The 17490-nt window shown below is 47.4% G+C and overlaps 6 protein-coding genes across 6 annotated transcripts; 2 read left to right on the plus strand and 4 right to left on the minus strand.

The window, feature by feature from the left end:
- Positions 1-284: 284 nt before the first annotated feature.
- Positions 285-437, plus strand: PEX2_066200 (uncharacterized protein; the record flags this gene model as incomplete). The annotated part of the gene is made up of 1 exon (XM_016743891.1): positions 285-437. The coding sequence occupies one exon, from the start codon at positions 285-287 to the stop codon at positions 435-437; it is 153 nt and encodes a 50-aa protein (XP_016600073.1).
- Positions 438-1466: 1029 nt separating this feature from the next.
- PEX2_066210 (uncharacterized protein) lies at positions 1467-1763 on the minus strand (the record flags this gene model as incomplete). Its single annotated transcript, XM_016743892.1, has 1 exon — positions 1467-1763. One exon carries the CDS (start codon positions 1761-1763, stop codon positions 1467-1469), a length of 297 nt encoding a protein of 98 aa, XP_016600074.1.
- Positions 1764-2323: 560 nt separating this feature from the next.
- PEX2_066220 (Peptidase S8/S53, subtilisin/kexin/sedolisin) lies at positions 2324-5873 on the minus strand (the record flags this gene model as incomplete). Its single annotated transcript, XM_016743893.1, has 4 exons — positions 2324-2979; positions 3041-3980; positions 4039-4568; positions 4643-5873. 4 exons carry the CDS (start codon positions 5871-5873, stop codon positions 2324-2326), a joined length of 3357 nt encoding a protein of 1118 aa, XP_016600075.1.
- A 442-nt stretch (positions 5874-6315) lies between these two features.
- On the minus strand, positions 6316-7290 carry PEX2_066230 (uncharacterized protein; the record flags this gene model as incomplete). Its single annotated transcript, XM_016743894.1, has 1 exon — positions 6316-7290. One exon carries the CDS (start codon positions 7288-7290, stop codon positions 6316-6318), a length of 975 nt encoding a protein of 324 aa, XP_016600076.1.
- A 533-nt stretch (positions 7291-7823) lies between these two features.
- PEX2_066240 (Zinc finger, ZZ-type) lies at positions 7824-13249 on the plus strand (the record flags this gene model as incomplete). The annotated part of the gene is made up of 7 exons (XM_016743895.1): positions 7824-7987; positions 8059-8299; positions 8349-8402; positions 8457-8522; positions 8575-8890; positions 8942-12882; positions 12941-13249. The coding sequence occupies 7 exons, from the start codon at positions 7824-7826 to the stop codon at positions 13247-13249; spliced, it is 5091 nt and encodes a 1696-aa protein (XP_016600077.1).
- A 1655-nt stretch (positions 13250-14904) lies between these two features.
- On the minus strand, positions 14905-17264 carry PEX2_066250 (uncharacterized protein; the record flags this gene model as incomplete). Its single annotated transcript, XM_016743896.1, has 5 exons — positions 14905-15829; positions 15884-15974; positions 16023-16157; positions 16207-16466; positions 16519-17264. 5 exons carry the CDS (start codon positions 17262-17264, stop codon positions 14905-14907), a joined length of 2157 nt encoding a protein of 718 aa, XP_016600078.1.
- Positions 17265-17490: the final 226 nt, after the last annotated feature.

Here is a 17490-nt window from a genome sequence, read left to right on the forward strand (position 1 = left end):
AAGAAATAATGATCGACACCGAGGCAAATCAGTGATAACCTCCCATGTGATGGACAGTGATGAGCAATTCTCAGTACACCTCCACTCCGTAGCAGAATCTAGCAGCTCACGGTCGGCCGTGCCTGGGGACTAGGCAGGGATCTGCATTACTAGCAAGGGGGAGAGTAATTATATTTCCGCGCCCGAGGTCCAGCCAGGCACATGTGGAAGCTTTTCTGGGGGAAGGCTGGGCGTCCATTAAGGGAAAGCCATCGTAAAGCTTCGTATATAGTGGCTTATTGCGGATGGGTGCGGGATTTCTGGGGGAAAAGCCAAGGCAAAAGCGGGGGATATATTATACTTCCCCACAAGAAGCCAAGATGAGGAACAAAGCCAATGATGGGATGGCTAGATCGAGTTGGAAATCCGAAATGGGGGCAAATGATAAGTGCGAATAGATGAGAACAAGGAATTGAGAGGGAAAAAATTGAGGGGAGAGGTTCGGAGTTGCAGCTGAAAGAGGAAATGAACGACATGGACGGAGTACCTTTGCGCATCTCCACCAAAAGCTTCGCAATTCCCATCCAACAGACTTCGATATGTTCTCTATTCTCTTTATATTTGTTTGTATTAGCTTATATTTGGAAATTCACAATTGGGAGACTGTTCATGAGAATTGAGTAGATTTCAAGTATACACATAAAAACCAATCGGAAACCAGCACAGAGTACGGAGTACTATGTCCAGGACTCTTTGACCAGACGAAAGAAGTTCAGATCGCCGAATTTCTACATTTGGAAAGCTTAAGCGGTCATCTTTTATTCCCTGTTTACGATTTGCTTCCTTTTTTTTCCTTCATTCTATGTTGTCCCTCAAACTTGTGTACCACCTACTATATACTACATAGATCTCTATATATTCCTCAATACCACATTGCTTTAGCACAAGCGCGTCTCCGAGTCATTCGAACGTGACTCAAACTACCTGTATTCTAGAAACCATACATGAGCCTCCTTCTAATTGGTTATACATTTCCCAGTAGCAGTCGCTTCCATTGTAGGTCTTCCTCACCGAAGCCGAAGCTAGCCCCCATAAACACTCACCACACAGGTAAATACCCCTAGCTCTCCTAGTCAATCAGAGCGCTCAGTTCAAAGTTGGTGGGATCTACGATGATATTGCAGTTAGTCAAGTGCCCGTGGGTAAATGTCTAGGGGTGAGGAGAAGGCATGCCGTCACGGAGCCGCAATCTCACAACTTCCGGTACTTTGGCGCTTAAGGATTTCGCGAAAACATCCCAAAGCTCGTCAGCTGTGCTCAATAGCCCATGCGTATCCCCAAATTCCTCATTATGAAAAAGATGAGGACACCAAACTGATTGGCCATGAAAACTTTGCATATTAGCGTAGTGGAACGAGCGGAGCTGCCCGCAGTCTGACGAGCGAGTGTTTCCCGGTCGGGTTGGGGGATTGACGACCGGATCTCCTTTAACGGTACCCCAGGCACCCGCTCGACGATCTGAAAATACTTGTCGCCCTTGGTCCACTCCTGTACGCTTGTTGGGTCGGGGACGGTGGTATTCTCTTTGATGAAGTGGGTGTTGATGACCTCATGGCTGGGGGGATATTTCCCGCGTTCCTTGAGAAAAAAAACTTTGAGCCGAGGGACCAGTAGCCACGATTGCTAGCTCCGTGGAAGAGGCGCACGCTACTTTCGTAGGCGCAGCGCCTTTGCTGATCTGAAGTCCATTTGCATGCGGGGCAGGGGTCCTCTGATGATGACATTGAAGTTGTTATTCCGTTCTCTTTGGTAAGCAAGATATGTGATAAATTAGATCGTCTCAGGTTGATGATAGATCTGAATAATAAGGAAGAATCACAAGATAAATAGCTCGGTTCTTTTTACAAAGGACTCTCTGAGGTATACGGGGACATACCTCCACGGATGGTTGCATTTGCGCAATGACCTATCATCGCTTAAAATAATAATACATATCTTCTTGGGTAGATTTGCAGAGCCTTGAGGTTTAATTCTAATCAAAGGCAGTTGATTGCACCGCTATGAAGCACTTTTCTCTACCTCGGTCCCCTCATCTGTTAGGTTTGGGTATGTATGTAACGATGTAACGATGGCCGTGTTGTGCTTCAAGATATGATCTATCCGTGCTACCCCGTCCACTCTAATGCAGGGCAACTGAGTCAAAATTTGGTCACGGCGTTGTCTAAAGATACCATGTCGCAAGTGATGTAGGCTGATTTCTGGAATACATTTTTGGGTATGACCATAGCCAGATGAGCTGATATGACGTTCAATTCGTTTATTTAATCATTCACGAGAAGTGATTCTAGAAGTGGGTACACAAAGTAGCTACCATATCTCTGATTCTAGCGAATTTGGCGTCAGCAGTCTGACTCTCAAAGTCCTTCGTGGATTTCTGAAAGACCTTCCAGACCTCGAGATAGTTGTCGTTCGTTGTGCCGATATTGTCAAATGCCTGTTTCATCTTATCGTGTTTTTTCAGCTGATCAAAGTGACCCGACTCCAACTTGTATTGACCTTTTTCCTCCTTTGCACGCATCATCCGAATTTGAGCACAGTATAGGATCAGAGCCGCCAGACCGACTGCGAGAGCAGTAGCAACCGAGGAGCCGGTAAAGTATTTCACATTTTTGACCACTGAATCGGGGATTTCCTCTCCCTCCACCAATGTCCCCGGCAAGATATAGTCGACTTTGGTCATGTCACCCACAATAGCATCGCGCCGGCCTGCTGCGGTAGCTGCCCCGATGGTAAAAATGGACTTTATCGGTTTGGATGGGTAGGTATCACCTTGATGGGCCCCTTTGTCACTTGCCGAGCAGAACATGAGGATTCCCTGTTTCTCTGCCTCTTTGATCGCCCTTTCGAGTTCCTGAAAATCGGCAGTCAAGGACGCGGAGGACGTGGAGGGCACAGCGATGGTCCAAGACATGGAGATGATGTGAACCTTTTTCTTGACGGCTTGACGGATGGCCTTCTAAAGTCAGTTATTGTAACTACTAATTTGAAATAGGCTGCCAACTTGCCTGAGCGGCGCTCTTGGCCGTGATTCGCCGTTGCTCTGAGTCCGGTTGGTCGTGCAGTTTCAACACGTACAATTCAGCCCAAGGGCAGATGCGATGGATCTGACTAGCCATGATTGTTCCGTGTCCCCCGCTTGACTCGTAGTACGGAACCCTGCGCTTGATGTCGCTAAGCCGGGGGCAAAAGCTGCATCCTTCAATCTTTCTACCATTGCCCAAGTTCAGTTCCTCTCGGTCGATATCAACGCCGTCATCAATGAGTGCCACCACAATAGGTCCACTTTCATTCCGTATCTTTTCCGAAACTGAAGGCTTCACGCTGTTTTCAATGTTGTAAAGACAGGCTCTGAAATCAGTCATAATTTGAATCCACTCATGCTTTTGTGGCTCGTCAACAACAGGGGTGGAGTTTGACACCACAGAACTTCTGCCTGCGAGCTTTTGTGGAGATACAACCTCGACATCCACTTTGGTCAGCCTCTCCATCATCTTAATTGCAATTTCCTTAGAAATATCTTTGAATCCTTCGCTTCCTTTTTCACCGGATATGAATTTAGCCATCGAGGCAGTTGTATCTTCGTTGATATCTCCAGCTATCTCAGAGGCAATCTGTTTCGCCAGATTTTTCGCTTCCTCATCCGGGGTAACTTCTGGGCTTCCTAGAATATTGGTTTTCGTTGCGAGATCAGCCATGGCAGATGCAATTTTGGCCTCTAGGTTTTCCTTCAACCCGTCGGCAACGGCCTTGATATAATTGTCAACCTGGTTTTCCGGAATTTTGTCCGCTAGCTTCTTCTTGATCACTGGATATATTGCACTGCAAATCTCTTCGGCCTTTTCTTCCGCCAAGATCTTCCCTCTCGCCTCGATAATATGCTCTTTGATGCGCCTTTCAAATTCATTTACGTTCTCCTTGATGCGCAATGTGGATTCAACCTCCTAGAAAGCTCGTGATTAGAAAGAAAATATTATCTTGGACATCCAAGATTCCACGCACCTGTTGGATATGCAGGATAAGCTTCCTAAGATGCTTCAACTGTGGTATGCCGTCTTTTTCACTCCAGCCTCGGAGAACTGCATTCTTTCCACTCCAGTACAGATGCAACGTTTTCACATCTGGCGCGGCGGTGCGGATAACCTCGGAGCACATATCGATCTTTTGCCAGTTCCAAATTTCGACTCCTTTGTCACGGAGAGTGCTTTCAATGCAAGAGTCGCTCTGCGCTGGCTCTTTCAGGTCGTCCACAATGACCTCTAGTATTCTCCTGACACCAGTCAACAATTTAAACACCTCTATCATGTCCGTTCGTCCACCGTAATTCGAATTCGTCTGTCGCTTTTTCATGTTTGCCTTGGGGGCCTCAGTTGTTCGAAAATCTTCAGTCTTGGTAATTTGCGGAAAGTCAACAAACTGAAGGGTATCCTCGAATTTCAGTGACGATGTTATTCGCTTGATACCTTTTAGGGTCAAATCAGATTTGTCCCTGAGATCAAGGTAGATGTCCTTCTGAGCGTCTTTCGTCATATCTATAAGCTCTGTCAGACCTGGTCTTCTTCTTTGTTTTCTTTTTTTTGCTTGAGTCAGAAAGAGATATGCTTACCTGCAGAGCCATACAGGATCTCTATAGCAGCATCGTGATCTCGTGTTCGAAGATAGTGCGTTTTAAGAAACTGCAGAATCTTTTCTACCTCTGTGACTGGCACACCTGATTGTGTCTTTGTAGCTTGGGACGTTGCATCGTTTCCCATGACGCCCGGTGTGTGACCTGCAACGGCGGGATTGTCCAACACCACCCCGGATATCTGAGAGCCAATCGCCTTCTCTGGCTGCGCAGGCGCTTTTGGGGGAATTTTAGTGCCGACTATCGTACTGCTCCGGCGTAGTGGCTTGGTATTCTCTTGGGGCAGTAGTTTGGCGTCATTGAAAACTTTTGTGCTTTCATTGTAACCATCCCTTCCGGACCCTTCTTTTCGCTTGTCCTTATTTAGCTTTGTCTTCTCCTTCTCTTCCTTTCTATCCTCCTCCCTTCCACCTTTATTTTTTTGGCGCTCTTCTTCCTTGGACTTCTGCTCCTGGAGCAGACGATAGGGTGACTGGCCCGCGTTGTTGAAATCACCCCCATCAGTCTTACTAATGATGTAACTGTCACATCGATTAACGATATCCTGGACTAGCGCAAGTCGGTTTCCAGTACATCGATTATATGCAATGGCCAAATGAAGGGGGGTGTTGCCATCGTCAGTTTTGGCGCTCAATGTTTCCTCCGAGGCTAAACCGACCAGCATCCTGGCCATAGTGGTGCTCCTTTTGTCATCCGCTTTGTCGATAGCCATGTGAATGCAATTTTTCGACATGTTCCTACTTGGAATCTCCAGCATCCGGTCGATGTCATCACTCGCCTGGCATATCAAACGCACTATTATTCGATTCTTGCGGGAGATGGCATAGTGTAGTGCGGTCAAGCCAGCATTTTCATCCTTCTCATACAAAAGTTCACCCAGTCCCTTGACAAGATAATCAACGAGAGGCCTCAGGTGACTCTCCCGGGGAAGGTCATCTTTAGCCATTTTCGCAAGCATGTGAAGGGCTGTTGGTTCTCCTTGGTCTTCTGTCTTCTGGAGTAGGCATTGCAAGTCTTTGAGGGGAAGCTTTTCAACCAATTTTTTTTTCACTTTGATCTCATGCAAAGTTGCTTCCAGTGCCCGGAGAACCGATTTCTTTTGGGTCTTGTTTTTCGAGTCCTGTCCGGGATTGGTGTTGTCAGACTCAGTGCCAGAGGAGGATACATCATCATCATCTGCCTTCTGGGTGCGTTCATTTTCTTCGCTCATTGTTTTCTCAGGGCAGGGTTCTCTGGGGAAAGTGATTGTCAGAGAACCACTTGATGAGCAAGTAACTACTCTGTACCAATATTCAAGTCATTTTTGAGATCCGTATATTGATAAGCTGCTTTCTATTATCTCCGGGCGCATGACTTTACCCCAACTGGGCCTCATTGCGTAGGATTTGTGAGCAATCATGCATTAGTTGAACTTTAGCCCATGCATCTTTGTCGAATGGGGAAATCTGACCGCATTAAATAATGCATGATACATGTTTCCATTCCTTATCACACAAATCGGCTCGATCTGACTCGCTGCTTGCTGCTTACGTTGGATATACATGGGGTATTGCTATCACGGACTGGACTGGGAGGGCAAGGCATACATAAAAATAGAAAAGTACGATGTCATAAAGCAGCTTACTATCTAACATATCATAACTATAGTGGAGTTACGCTAATCCTTCACTGACTGATTGAACAGTAACATTGGCAACCCCCTTCTCATCTCCCTGGACGCGTGTTTTTACCACATTTCCCAAGGTGGTATAGAACGTAACCCCGATACAGTCCTCCGGTTTGGCTGATTCTCCTAAGTTTCTCGTGTCATAATCCTTTCGCAAATTGTTTGTCGGCAGCAACTCCGGATCGAACAATATTGGATCATCCTTCCCCTTCGACGCCGAAAACCTTTTCAGCTCGGTTTTCCAATCAGCTGTGGTCTTGATCTTGACTGAGCACTCAAAATCGGTATTCTGTTGCCTCTTCAACAGTATTGCAGTTCGCATAAACGACGGAACTCCGGTGTTGGTCTCATCATTCTCAAGCAGCGCCCAGTTAACCCCAATCTCCCTTCCGTATTTATCGGTGATTGTGTTTCCTATCAGCCTAGTATCATGAGTCGTTGTCCGGCTGATCTCCCTGCTCCACTTGTAGGAACCACCTAAATTCGCCCCGGTAACAGGTGACACGTCAGCCTTGGCCTCGCCTTCGCGCATGTATGTCTCCTCTTGCTCCACCTCCATCATAGAATATTGGCCAAATGGGCTGACGGCATAGATTTGAGGACCGGGCGTTCCGGGCTCGGAACTACTGAATTCGAAGGTGATATTCACTGACGCTATGCGACGAAAGCGCTGCATCGCATTGAAAAAGAAATCATAAACAAGGAAAGTTGCATATTCCCACTCGTCCGATGACTCTGGACTCAATCGCCCATGGATCACCTCGCGGGACTTGCATCGGATGTCGACTGGTCCACGACGCTCGGTGATTGTTTGTCGCTGCCATGGGTTCTTGGGGTCATTCTGAGTATGGTAGCCCCCATCTTCCCCGCTTTCCTCCAGCGTAAGTCCAAATGATGTCTCATCATCGGAGTCCTCATCTGAAGGGTAATTTTCAATCTTGGAAAAAGCCGGTTCGGCCATACTGCCAGCCTTAATTTAGTCTTGCTTGGAAGGTATGTGTGGGTTTCACGTATAATGATAGTTCCGTGAGTGTAAAAGATAGCTTAAAACTGCGTGGCTCTGAGGTCTGAGGGTGCTATATATTACTTTGTAATTATGGAGCAATATTCACGCTTGACCAACCACGGAGCTTCGGATACTCGTTGTGGGGTGTTCATCGGACCTAGGAAATGTATGGACCAGCTTGAGGCATTAGCCATCGCCTCACTTGCCCCTTCCCTCCGATTGGTCTGCGGTGCATAACCAAAAATCCAGACATACAGGTCGGGAAAATCACTCCACTATCTCCGCACAGATGGTCCAAACTGTCTCTTGGACCGCATCCCCACTGAGCTGTTTAATTGTTTAATGCCTATGGCTGTTTTTGCGGCTAGTGGGAAACTCATTGACCTCAGATTCCTACCTGATATACTAGGCACTCCAACTGATACCCCTGTGAGGCGCTCTTCTCGACTTCGTGACGCAGTAACATCAGCAGAATGTCGCATTCAGAAATGGTCAAGTCCACGACTTCTTCACGCAGAAGCGTCTCTCCGGAACACATAGGCGATGGCGGCTCTTCAAAGGGAACGATCGGAGGGGGCACCGAGACCATTGGGGAGGGGTTGATTGTTCATTCGCGTCCACCATCTCCCTCTACTGATACACCGGGTATTGAGTACGCACGCCCGAAAGCCAATCTAGAGTGCAAATATGTACCTTCAAAGCAGGCTAACAAGTCTTTATCAGTATTGTGATTGTACAAGGCCTCGATCTCATACACCTTTCGGCAACGGAAAACAACAACGACTTTGAACCTAGTGAATGGATCCAGGATTACAGGGACTCACTGAGACTTTCGCGATTGACCGTCTTCAAATACAACGCACTTGAGGTTTTAGATGGAAATAATACTCGGACTGCGCTCCATCGAAAAGCGGTTCATTTGTTGCGAGACCTGGTGAAGCTCAGAGAAGATGAAATGACGACGGTTAGAGAACTATGTTTATCTGCCCTTTCATGAAAGCTGATTTGCATAGGAATGGTCCATCATATTCGTGTGTCATGATATAGGAGGTATTATCGTGAAAGAGGTCAGTCTATGCTATCGTTTGATTTTGCTACTGTTAATATTTATGCCACTTAAGGCTTTAGCACTCGCTTCCTTTGAGTATCAGAAATGGGGGAATGTATTTGACTACACTCGCATGCTAGTAAAGAATTTATATCCATCCACCATCTTTACTTTTATCTAATACTTACCAGGTGTTCTCGGACTGTCCCAATGGTGGATCTACTACGCAGGATATACAAATCAAGCTATCCCAGCTGGTGTTCAGTTCCTCCAAGCGAGCGTCTACTATGGCCCCTTCCATACTGTTCTCTATCAATCAATTGGCTTATGCCGTTCAAGAAATTGACGGACTCTTCATCGACTCCAAAATCCTTTTCCAAAGCATCTTGATCACTCTTTTTCCAGGCCCACCTTTCCTAGAATCTTCCCTGGGACTAAATTTGGAGAAAAGCTTCTTTGGAGAACCTTACAATGGGCTGAATGAATATCTTGGCAAAGTCGACATCCGTATGTCAATATTACCCATCAGGACTGTCTATATACTAAAGCGGTTTTCAGGTTTAACACTTCCAAATAACCAATACCTACAGCTAAAGCGCACTCTTCTTTCGCTGTCATCTCCTATCGAGCCTCTGAACACAACACCCGATATCTTGAATAGCGGCCTCGTTGAGCTTCAGACCTATAAAGAATGGATGGGCTACAGAGGATCACAGGTATTGCATGTGTATGGCACCGATGGTATCCACCAGGCTGGTATCCAGATATTCCATTCTCTTCGAAGCCACGAGAGGGTTGAGAGTAGTCATGGTATGGTGCTTTACTTCTCTTTCGACAACACAGATGACCGCCGTAGCACCATGAAAGACATGCTGTGCACATTCTTGGCTCAGCTCATCTGTAATGCTCCAAAAGATCTTTCATCTCAAATTGATGCTTATTTCGAGCAGCTCGACGAAGAGCATGGCTGGAGTACCCTGGATCTTCTACAATGGTACCGTGCTTTCCTCCAGCATGATGTAACCGGGAATGTATTCTGCGTGGTCAATCATTTGGATGAATGTTCCGAAGACGATCAAAAATCCCTTCTTACACTTTTATCGACACTATCTGAGTCCGGAAAGAGCGCTTGGAAGATGGCTATTACCACGGGAAAGGTATCGGAGCCCATCTTCTCTTTGCTCAGTGACTGGCCATCAATCGACGTGGATGGCATTGTGTTAGATGATCCCGCAAAAGAGCTATCGAGGATCGACGACGACGAAGGAATGTGTCTCCTGCGTCTCAGGCCAGATATCCAGTTTATCGGCCGATCCCTAGACAAGGAAATCCACTTCGCTTCTTCTCTCCCCCCACTAGCTCGACATATTGTTGTTGAGCAGGCAAGGGTACATAAAGAATGGCCGCAAGACTTACCTATCCAAACAATCATGTCTGGGAAACACGAAAATGATGATTCTTCAAAGGAGACCCCCCGGGTTGTTGAGATGTTCTTGGACGCTTTACTACGAAGGATACCCGATCAAGTATTTGTTCAAAAGTTGTTGACATGGCTTCTATATGCAGTACGGCCGCTCACTATCTGGGAGTTGGCAACCGCAATGTCTTTGGGCTCTATTGACTCAGAAGGCGAAGCTCTGATAATCTCAGAGGAGTTTGAAGTGCAAAGTCTGAAGCAGAAACTAGAGGACTGGTTCGTTGGCATTGTCGAGATCAAGCTAAACGAAGTTCGATTCACCGATCGTCGTGTGAGGGACATCTTCATGCGTCGCCATCAGCCTGACAGCCCTGCGTTTGTATGGACCGGGATACAGGATTCTGCCCAATATGATATCACTAAGTCCTGCCTTGAATATTTATCTCTTGGCAGTGTCCAACTTGAAATGGAACGCCTATATCAAGGTCCCGAGACCCAGCCAGTCCATTCTGATGATCGACGAAGCCTCTGTGGTTACGCGATATTGAAATGGGCAATGCATTATTCAAGAATTCAAGACTCTTCAGCTTCATCGAAATTGCTCAATGCTTATCTGGTTTCTGCTTTATCGAATTCTTGGATTAAGGGGAATTGGGCACTTTCAAACCCATTCACCCGATCCCGCTCCATCCCCGAGTCCAGTTACTCGGTTTTGGCTGGATTGGGAATACTAGGTCCGGTTGAATCGAATGACTCAAAAGAGAGGGAAATGGCTCTTGTCGAAGCAGCAAGATACGAGGAATTGACGTCGGTTAGTGAATTGCTGGAGCCGTTTGATTTCCCGCAATCGGTTTTGCTAGATGCTATCATCGCGGCTAGCCATTCGGGGAATGAACGGATCATGTTGCAAATGCTTTCGAAGATCCCTACTCTCGAAACCTCTAGTATGGATGATCGGATTATATATCTTCTATATCGTGCAGCCAAGCTTGGCCTTGCTGAATTTGTTGAGCAGCTTTTGGCAAAGGGCTGTCCCCCAGAGCCAGTTGGGGAGGTAGGAATTTACCGGGATAAGAGCCCACTCATATACGCAGCCTGGAAGGGATATACTGCAACTGTCCATGCTTTTATTGAACATCATGCAAATGTTGAGTTCAGAGACAAAGATGGCTATACACCACTGAATCTAGCTGCAGTTTCGGGGAGTGCTGCCACGGTGAAAATGCTGGTCCAAGAAGGACATGCAGAACTTGAAAGCAGAAATGATGGCATGACAGCGCTCTATTTTTCTTGTCATATGTCAATGCATCAGACCGCTGCTGTGCTTCTCGAGCTGGGTGCAGACCCTGACATGGGATATTCCAATGAGACGAGCTATCCACGCTGGTCGCCCCTCATCTTAGCAGCTTCGGAAGGATATGTGGAATGCGTGAGGGTCTTGCTCGAACATGACGCTGAGCCCAATATCCCCGGACCTTGGGGAACCGATACACCACTCAGATATGCTGCTATCCACGGCCATGCCCAGATTTGTCAATTGCTGGTTGAGCATGGTGCAGACCCGAACAGTCCTCTAATTCGCCCACCTATCCTCACAGAGGTGATTCTTCGATACTCGGGTGGCTCTGCTGTTTCAACTCAACAAGATATGATTGAGCTGCTAATTGGACTCGGCGCTGATATAGACAAAGAGGGTTCAGATGGAAAAACCGCGCTGATCACTGCTGTAAAGAATGGCGAGCTTGAAATCGTGAGGCTCCTCTTGAAGTACAATGCTGCGGTAAACACAAAAGTCTTCGATAACGACGACGAGTACCCAGGATGGACAGCAATGTCCTTTGCAGCGGATGGTGGCAATGTGGATATTGTCCGAGCGCTGGCAGATGCAGACGCTGATCTCAACCATAAGACGTTTGACAGAGAGCTGGCTCCTCTGCATCTAGCCATTTCCAACGATGCTCTCCGAATACTGCTTGAATACCGGAAGAGGATCGACATCGACCAGCTCACATTGAGTGGAGATACACCTATCCTACGGCTGCAACGAACGGATGTACCAAACGACAATTTGAAGCGTCTCATCAATGCTGGGGCAAGTCTGAATCTACAGAATAATCTTGGCGATACAGTCCTCACTATCGCCGCGTACGACAACAACCTTGATATTGCATGCTACCTTCTCAAGCAGCAGGATATTGATACCAGTATTTATTCTCCATCTTACGGGGCAGCTCTGCATCAGGCATGCCGCCGGGGTCATACGGAGATGATTGAACTGCTGGTTAAGAATGATGCCGACATAAACCAGACATTGCCAATAATATTTGGAACACCACTTCAGACCATCTGCGGGAGATGGGATCACAATGGGTCATCAGCCTCGATGAGACATATGGAGTATCTTCTTTCCAAAGGCGCCGACATCAACAAAGTTGGGAGAACACTTGGCACGGCTCTTCATATAGCCTGCTGTGCATGTCCCCCCGAGGTCCTTTCTTTTCTCCTAAGTAATGGAGCTAAATGCGATACCGAGGACGCTCACAGCAGGAGACCAATTCACTTTGCGGCATTCCGGGGCATAGAACATTTCAAAATCATCCTCGAGGCGGGCGCAGACATCAAAGTTCGTGACGGGATGAAGAGGACCCCATTGCATTGGGCAGTCCAGCGGGGACGTGAAGAGGTTGTCCGGTTCATTCTGGCCGAATTGGGCAAGGAGTGCATTGACGAGGGCGATATCGACGGCTGGACTCCCCTATGCTGGGCTGTCAGAGGTACACCTAGTTTCACTTTTATCCCAGACAAATCCGGCTCAGAAGACCCAGACCAAATAGAAACCATCAAAGTGCTTCTAGAAAATGATGCGGATAAAACTAGGTATGGCTCGATCGGTGATGTCGAATGGAGACCCCTGAAGATTGCGCTGTACAGCGGCGTGCATCGCGATGTTGTAAGCCTGTTGAGCACGCCGGACGCGCGGCACAAGCAGAGACGCAGCCATGGGGAATCTTGGATGGGTCCTGATGGAGACACAAGGCCAGCTGATTTAAAAGATGGAAAAATCTGTGACTCTTGTCTTTGGGTAAGTAGCCTCCCCTTCCTTATTCTGTACACACTTGATATATTTCTAACACGAGTAGGCAATCCATGGTTTACAGTATCATTGCCAAGTTTGTGATGACTACGATCTCTGCCACAAGTGCTATGCTCGCCGAGATATTATTCATTCTCTCGACCATACATGGAGGGAAGAAGGCCCAGAATATCCAGATGCGTCTGGTTCAGAGTCAGGCCGAGATGATTCTGCTGATGAGTCTACCGAGATGTCTGATTCCGATTCCGATTCCGATGCGAGCCCTCATTACAGCAGTGATGACGACATTGGCTCTGAGAAGCGGACGAATGGCGTTGATGATTCCGGTGATCATAGTGACTCGGATAACAGCTAGGGTCAGGGAGACTCATGTAGTCTAGTCAAGGCTTTAGTGGACTCTTCATATAGAGGCATCATCCAGACAACGAGTATAGCATATTTCTTTTGGATGTAGCCAGTGTATTCCATTAGAAAATTGACAGCTCCTCGAATATTTTCGGCGACAGGGGGGGGGGTGAATCCCTGAATTTGTCAGAGCCATTACAGCCCTGGAGAGTACCTAGATATGTTGTACATATCTAGGTATATTTTAATCCGGGGCATGGTTTGCGCAGCCCGGCTCTTTCTCTTGCTTTAGCTAATTCGAGGGTGAGAAATTTTATACGCTGCGTAAGTACCCTTTGTATGGGCAGGTCATACAAAAGATACCTAATGAAAATCAGGGATCTACTGGGGTGGACCAACACATTGTGTATGTGTTACAACATAGGTGCTTGGGACGGTTATATCTACTCTGTACCTTAGGTAGTCCCGGCATTGCCGGAAGCACCAAACTCCTGGGACTAGGAATAGAGTACTCCGTACTCTGTAGATTAAAATGACCCACACTGAAAGGAATCTCTACTCCGTAACTATACAACACATCCATGGATACTCCGTGCACATGCAAGTGCACACCGTAAATTGGATTTGATCCAACCAAATCTCAATACTAACCCCGATCAAGCCAAAGCACAGGCAGCCACAGAGTACGTCCCCGTAAACAACATGCCATTCCCCGAGACAACCCCCTAGATAAATAAACAAGAAGGAGCAAAAGGATCAAAAGGATCCAAATGTCATACGAGTCAGGGTACCTAAGTAAGCCTAGATCCTCCACATCACCCCATAATCTCCATAATCTCCATAACCCTCGTGGTTCTGGACAAGGCTCTTACTCTGAAACAGTTTAGGTGGAGTGGATCACAAGCCAAAAAGTACCATCAGACGATGGTGTCTGTGCAGTGACAAATAGGAGTGCAGTAAAAACTAATGGAAATGAGGCATAAACAGGAACATACAACATAAATAGAAAGCAAAGTAAACAAAGTCAACAAAATCAACAAAACCAGCAAAACCAGCAAACGTGTAAAACAGAAAAGTAAACCGGGGATAACTCGGCCGGCCGAGTCCTCGCAGCCGTGCACTCCACCTAACCCTTTCTCCCTTCTTCTTCTTTTTCTACAACATACAAGAGCAGAACAGCCTCGGAGAAGGGAGCTGCAAGCTAAGAGCAGGGATCAGATTTGATGACGTTTGATTTGAAAGTCTACACATAAGTACGGGGTCCGTACTCCATATTAGATCTAAAGAAAAGGATCGGTCGGCCGAATCATTTGAAACTTGAAACTGCCGGACCCTCCAGAGCTGCAGGTGAAATCTAAGAGAATCTGCCGAATTCTATGAATTTCAACTTCCTACTTTCTACTTTCTACTTTCTACTCCTTTCAAGACTGACAGAACTCCCTACAAGACTAACAAGTACAAACATCCAGGACCTTCCATATAATTTTTTGGATCCATATATCGATATCATTCTTCCCCACAGGGTAGGTAGGGGGGGAGAGTATGTATATAGCACAGAAGATGCTAACCTCATAGGAAATGTCCAGGTATTGTATATTCCCGATCTCCTATGTTCCGCAAATGCCAGCACAGGGAAACAAAACAGACTCCGGAATATGTGAGCAGTTATACTACTGGTTTGTCCCCACTCATGCTGGGGAATAACATCACATCCGAAACACGACCCAGAATATTCCGCATGCTCACGCCTTCCACCGGCTGCAGACCTGCATTGGTGGTGGATGGCATGTTGGGACTGGGTTCAAGAGAGGGAGGGGAAGGCAACACAAGGGGGGAATATGTTGTACTCGATAGTTGCCCTGTCGGAGTATTCGTGCGAGCGCTGAACGCCTCACGGATCTCACGCAGAGCACGGAGGGATGAAGAAAGATGCTTGGCGGAGTCGGTACGGTTGTTCTGGTCCATGTCACCGTCTGCATAGACATGGTCTGCCAGAACCATCTCCAGCCTGTCAATCAGCTGCCAGGTCTGAGGACTGTCGTCATTTGCAACGAGCAAAAATGCTGATGCAATACTTCGCTGCAGGCTGATCCAGGACCGTGAGCAGTGAGAATTGATCTCGTGCAATTCGACAAAGGCGGCGATTGTGTTGATCAGGCTGCTGATACAGTCTTCGCGAATCATGGCGCGACGCGGTGGCTCCAAATGGGCATGTGGGTCGAGCGACACACGACACAAGACAGAGAGAAGATACGAGGAGTGCAGGTGCAATTCGGTTCGCTCAATGTGCTCGGCTAGAGTCTGACATTTGTCTCGATACCGCAGATGGGGAGTCGCCTCAGCGAGCATGCGGTGGATCTGGTGTTTATACTCACGGATCTCATTGTTTCGTATATGGGACGATCCGGGATACATGCGCGACCGAAGAACTTCCAATGCCAAGGATACAATGCGACAGAGAGTCTCAAAATACGAGCGATGGCCCGGCATTGATTTGGGATCGAATGGAATTTCAGGTTGGCTAACCATAGTGATCGATGGCCGGTCATAGGCAAGTGAGAAATGGCTATTCTGGAAGGCCATTGTCCACCTGAGAAATGTGAGCTTGAGATCAACCAAAAGAGAAAAAAAAAAGGATACCTACCAGACACGCCTTCGCACTTCCTGTTCTGCAATTGAGAACCCGGTCGACTCAACATGAAGCCCGAGAACAAGACACATTCGCTCCGTCATACCTGATATCGATTAGCTCGGCCATCTCATTGGAAGCACTCAACACGTACCAAGCAAGGTATATGATGCACCTGCATTCATATTGTATGAAAGTACATTGCTAATGATGAGAAGAATCTGAATTACTTCTACAGTGGGTTGCGATACATAATTCAACATCCGAAGACATTGATACGAACACGAAACTGGAAACAGTCAGTACAGCACTCCCGATCTTCTTCGAATGCGACGCACCATATACCCATGAGGTCAACTCACGGTCGCTTTCTGGGATACCGGACAGCTGACAACCCGATGCAAGAACCGCAAAAAGCAGACTGAGAAAAGCCAATGGCATCCCAAACGGTTTCACTAACCCGTTGGCATCGGCTTTATAAACACCCCCTGCTCGTCGTCGATTATCAAGAAGCCGTTTGGTTTGTCGTTCTAATTGTGGGATGTCCGAAAGGACTGGGTATAAAACTGATCCTATATCTTGGTAAAACCCGAGGAACCTGATAATTGGAATTAGCATGCATCGCAGAACATCGCAAACCTCCGACTTACTCCAAGCACCGTCCGTCTTCTGGAATAACCGCACAAACACCGGCAATGTTGAATGTGAACGGGTCAGAGGACCACAAATCCACAAAGGGATATGCAGCCGACTCATTCCCCAAAGCAAGTTCGGCAAGAAGATCATCCTGGGGCAGCGCCTGCGCTGTGTCCTCCGACCTCTTCGATTTATCCAAGATATCAACCAGGGCCGACCGCGACCCGATATGTACGGCGCCCGTCTTCAAGACATTGGATCCGTAGACACCTTCCGACCGTGTGGAATCTTTTCGTTCGGTGGGTTGTGATTCTGGTTTTGGTTCTGGCGGCTTGTGAGTCGAGTGTGTTTGGAAAAGCGAGTGCAGACTGCCGAGGATCTGTTCCATTGCGACCATCTTGGTATTGATTTCATCCCATTCCGCCTGGGAAATATCGATGATATCCGGTAAATCCGGATCGGCGCTGGTGCTTGAGGGATGATCGATTGCATATGAGCCATCGATTGTAGGAGCTGAGCTGGTATATGGGGGGATCGTGGGAGATACGAATGTAGGTTGCTGTAATGGGGTGGAAGAGGCAGTGGTGACGGCAGTAGGGAGGGGTTGTTTCGCAGAGGATGGACGACCGTAGGAGCAGGTGAAGTTTCGCTTAGTGCAATTGCCGCAGGGGATGTTGCGATCGCAGCGGACTTTGCTCGCTCGACATGGTAAACAGGTTTTGCACTCGCGCGGGCGGCGACGGATAGGGTAAGTTGGCATAATGTGAATTTTCGACTCTCTTTTTTATTCACAGCTAGATCCCCGTGATCGACAGCAGAGAAATTATCGGAGAGGCTGCCTGCGGCGACCGGACAATAAGAGGGAGCGGCATAGGAGGACGTAGATCGAGTTCAAGGTTGAAAATGGACAGCTCCCACTGGTGCTGACCAGTCGGAATAGCGCCAATAACGAATCAGTACAAAAGCCTAGCCCTGAAATCGATTGA

This window comes from Penicillium expansum (assembly GCF_000769745.1).
Source record: "Penicillium expansum strain MD-8 chromosome Unknown contig220, whole genome shotgun sequence".
Classification (NCBI taxonomy): Eukaryota; Fungi; Ascomycota; class Eurotiomycetes; order Eurotiales; family Aspergillaceae; genus Penicillium; species Penicillium expansum.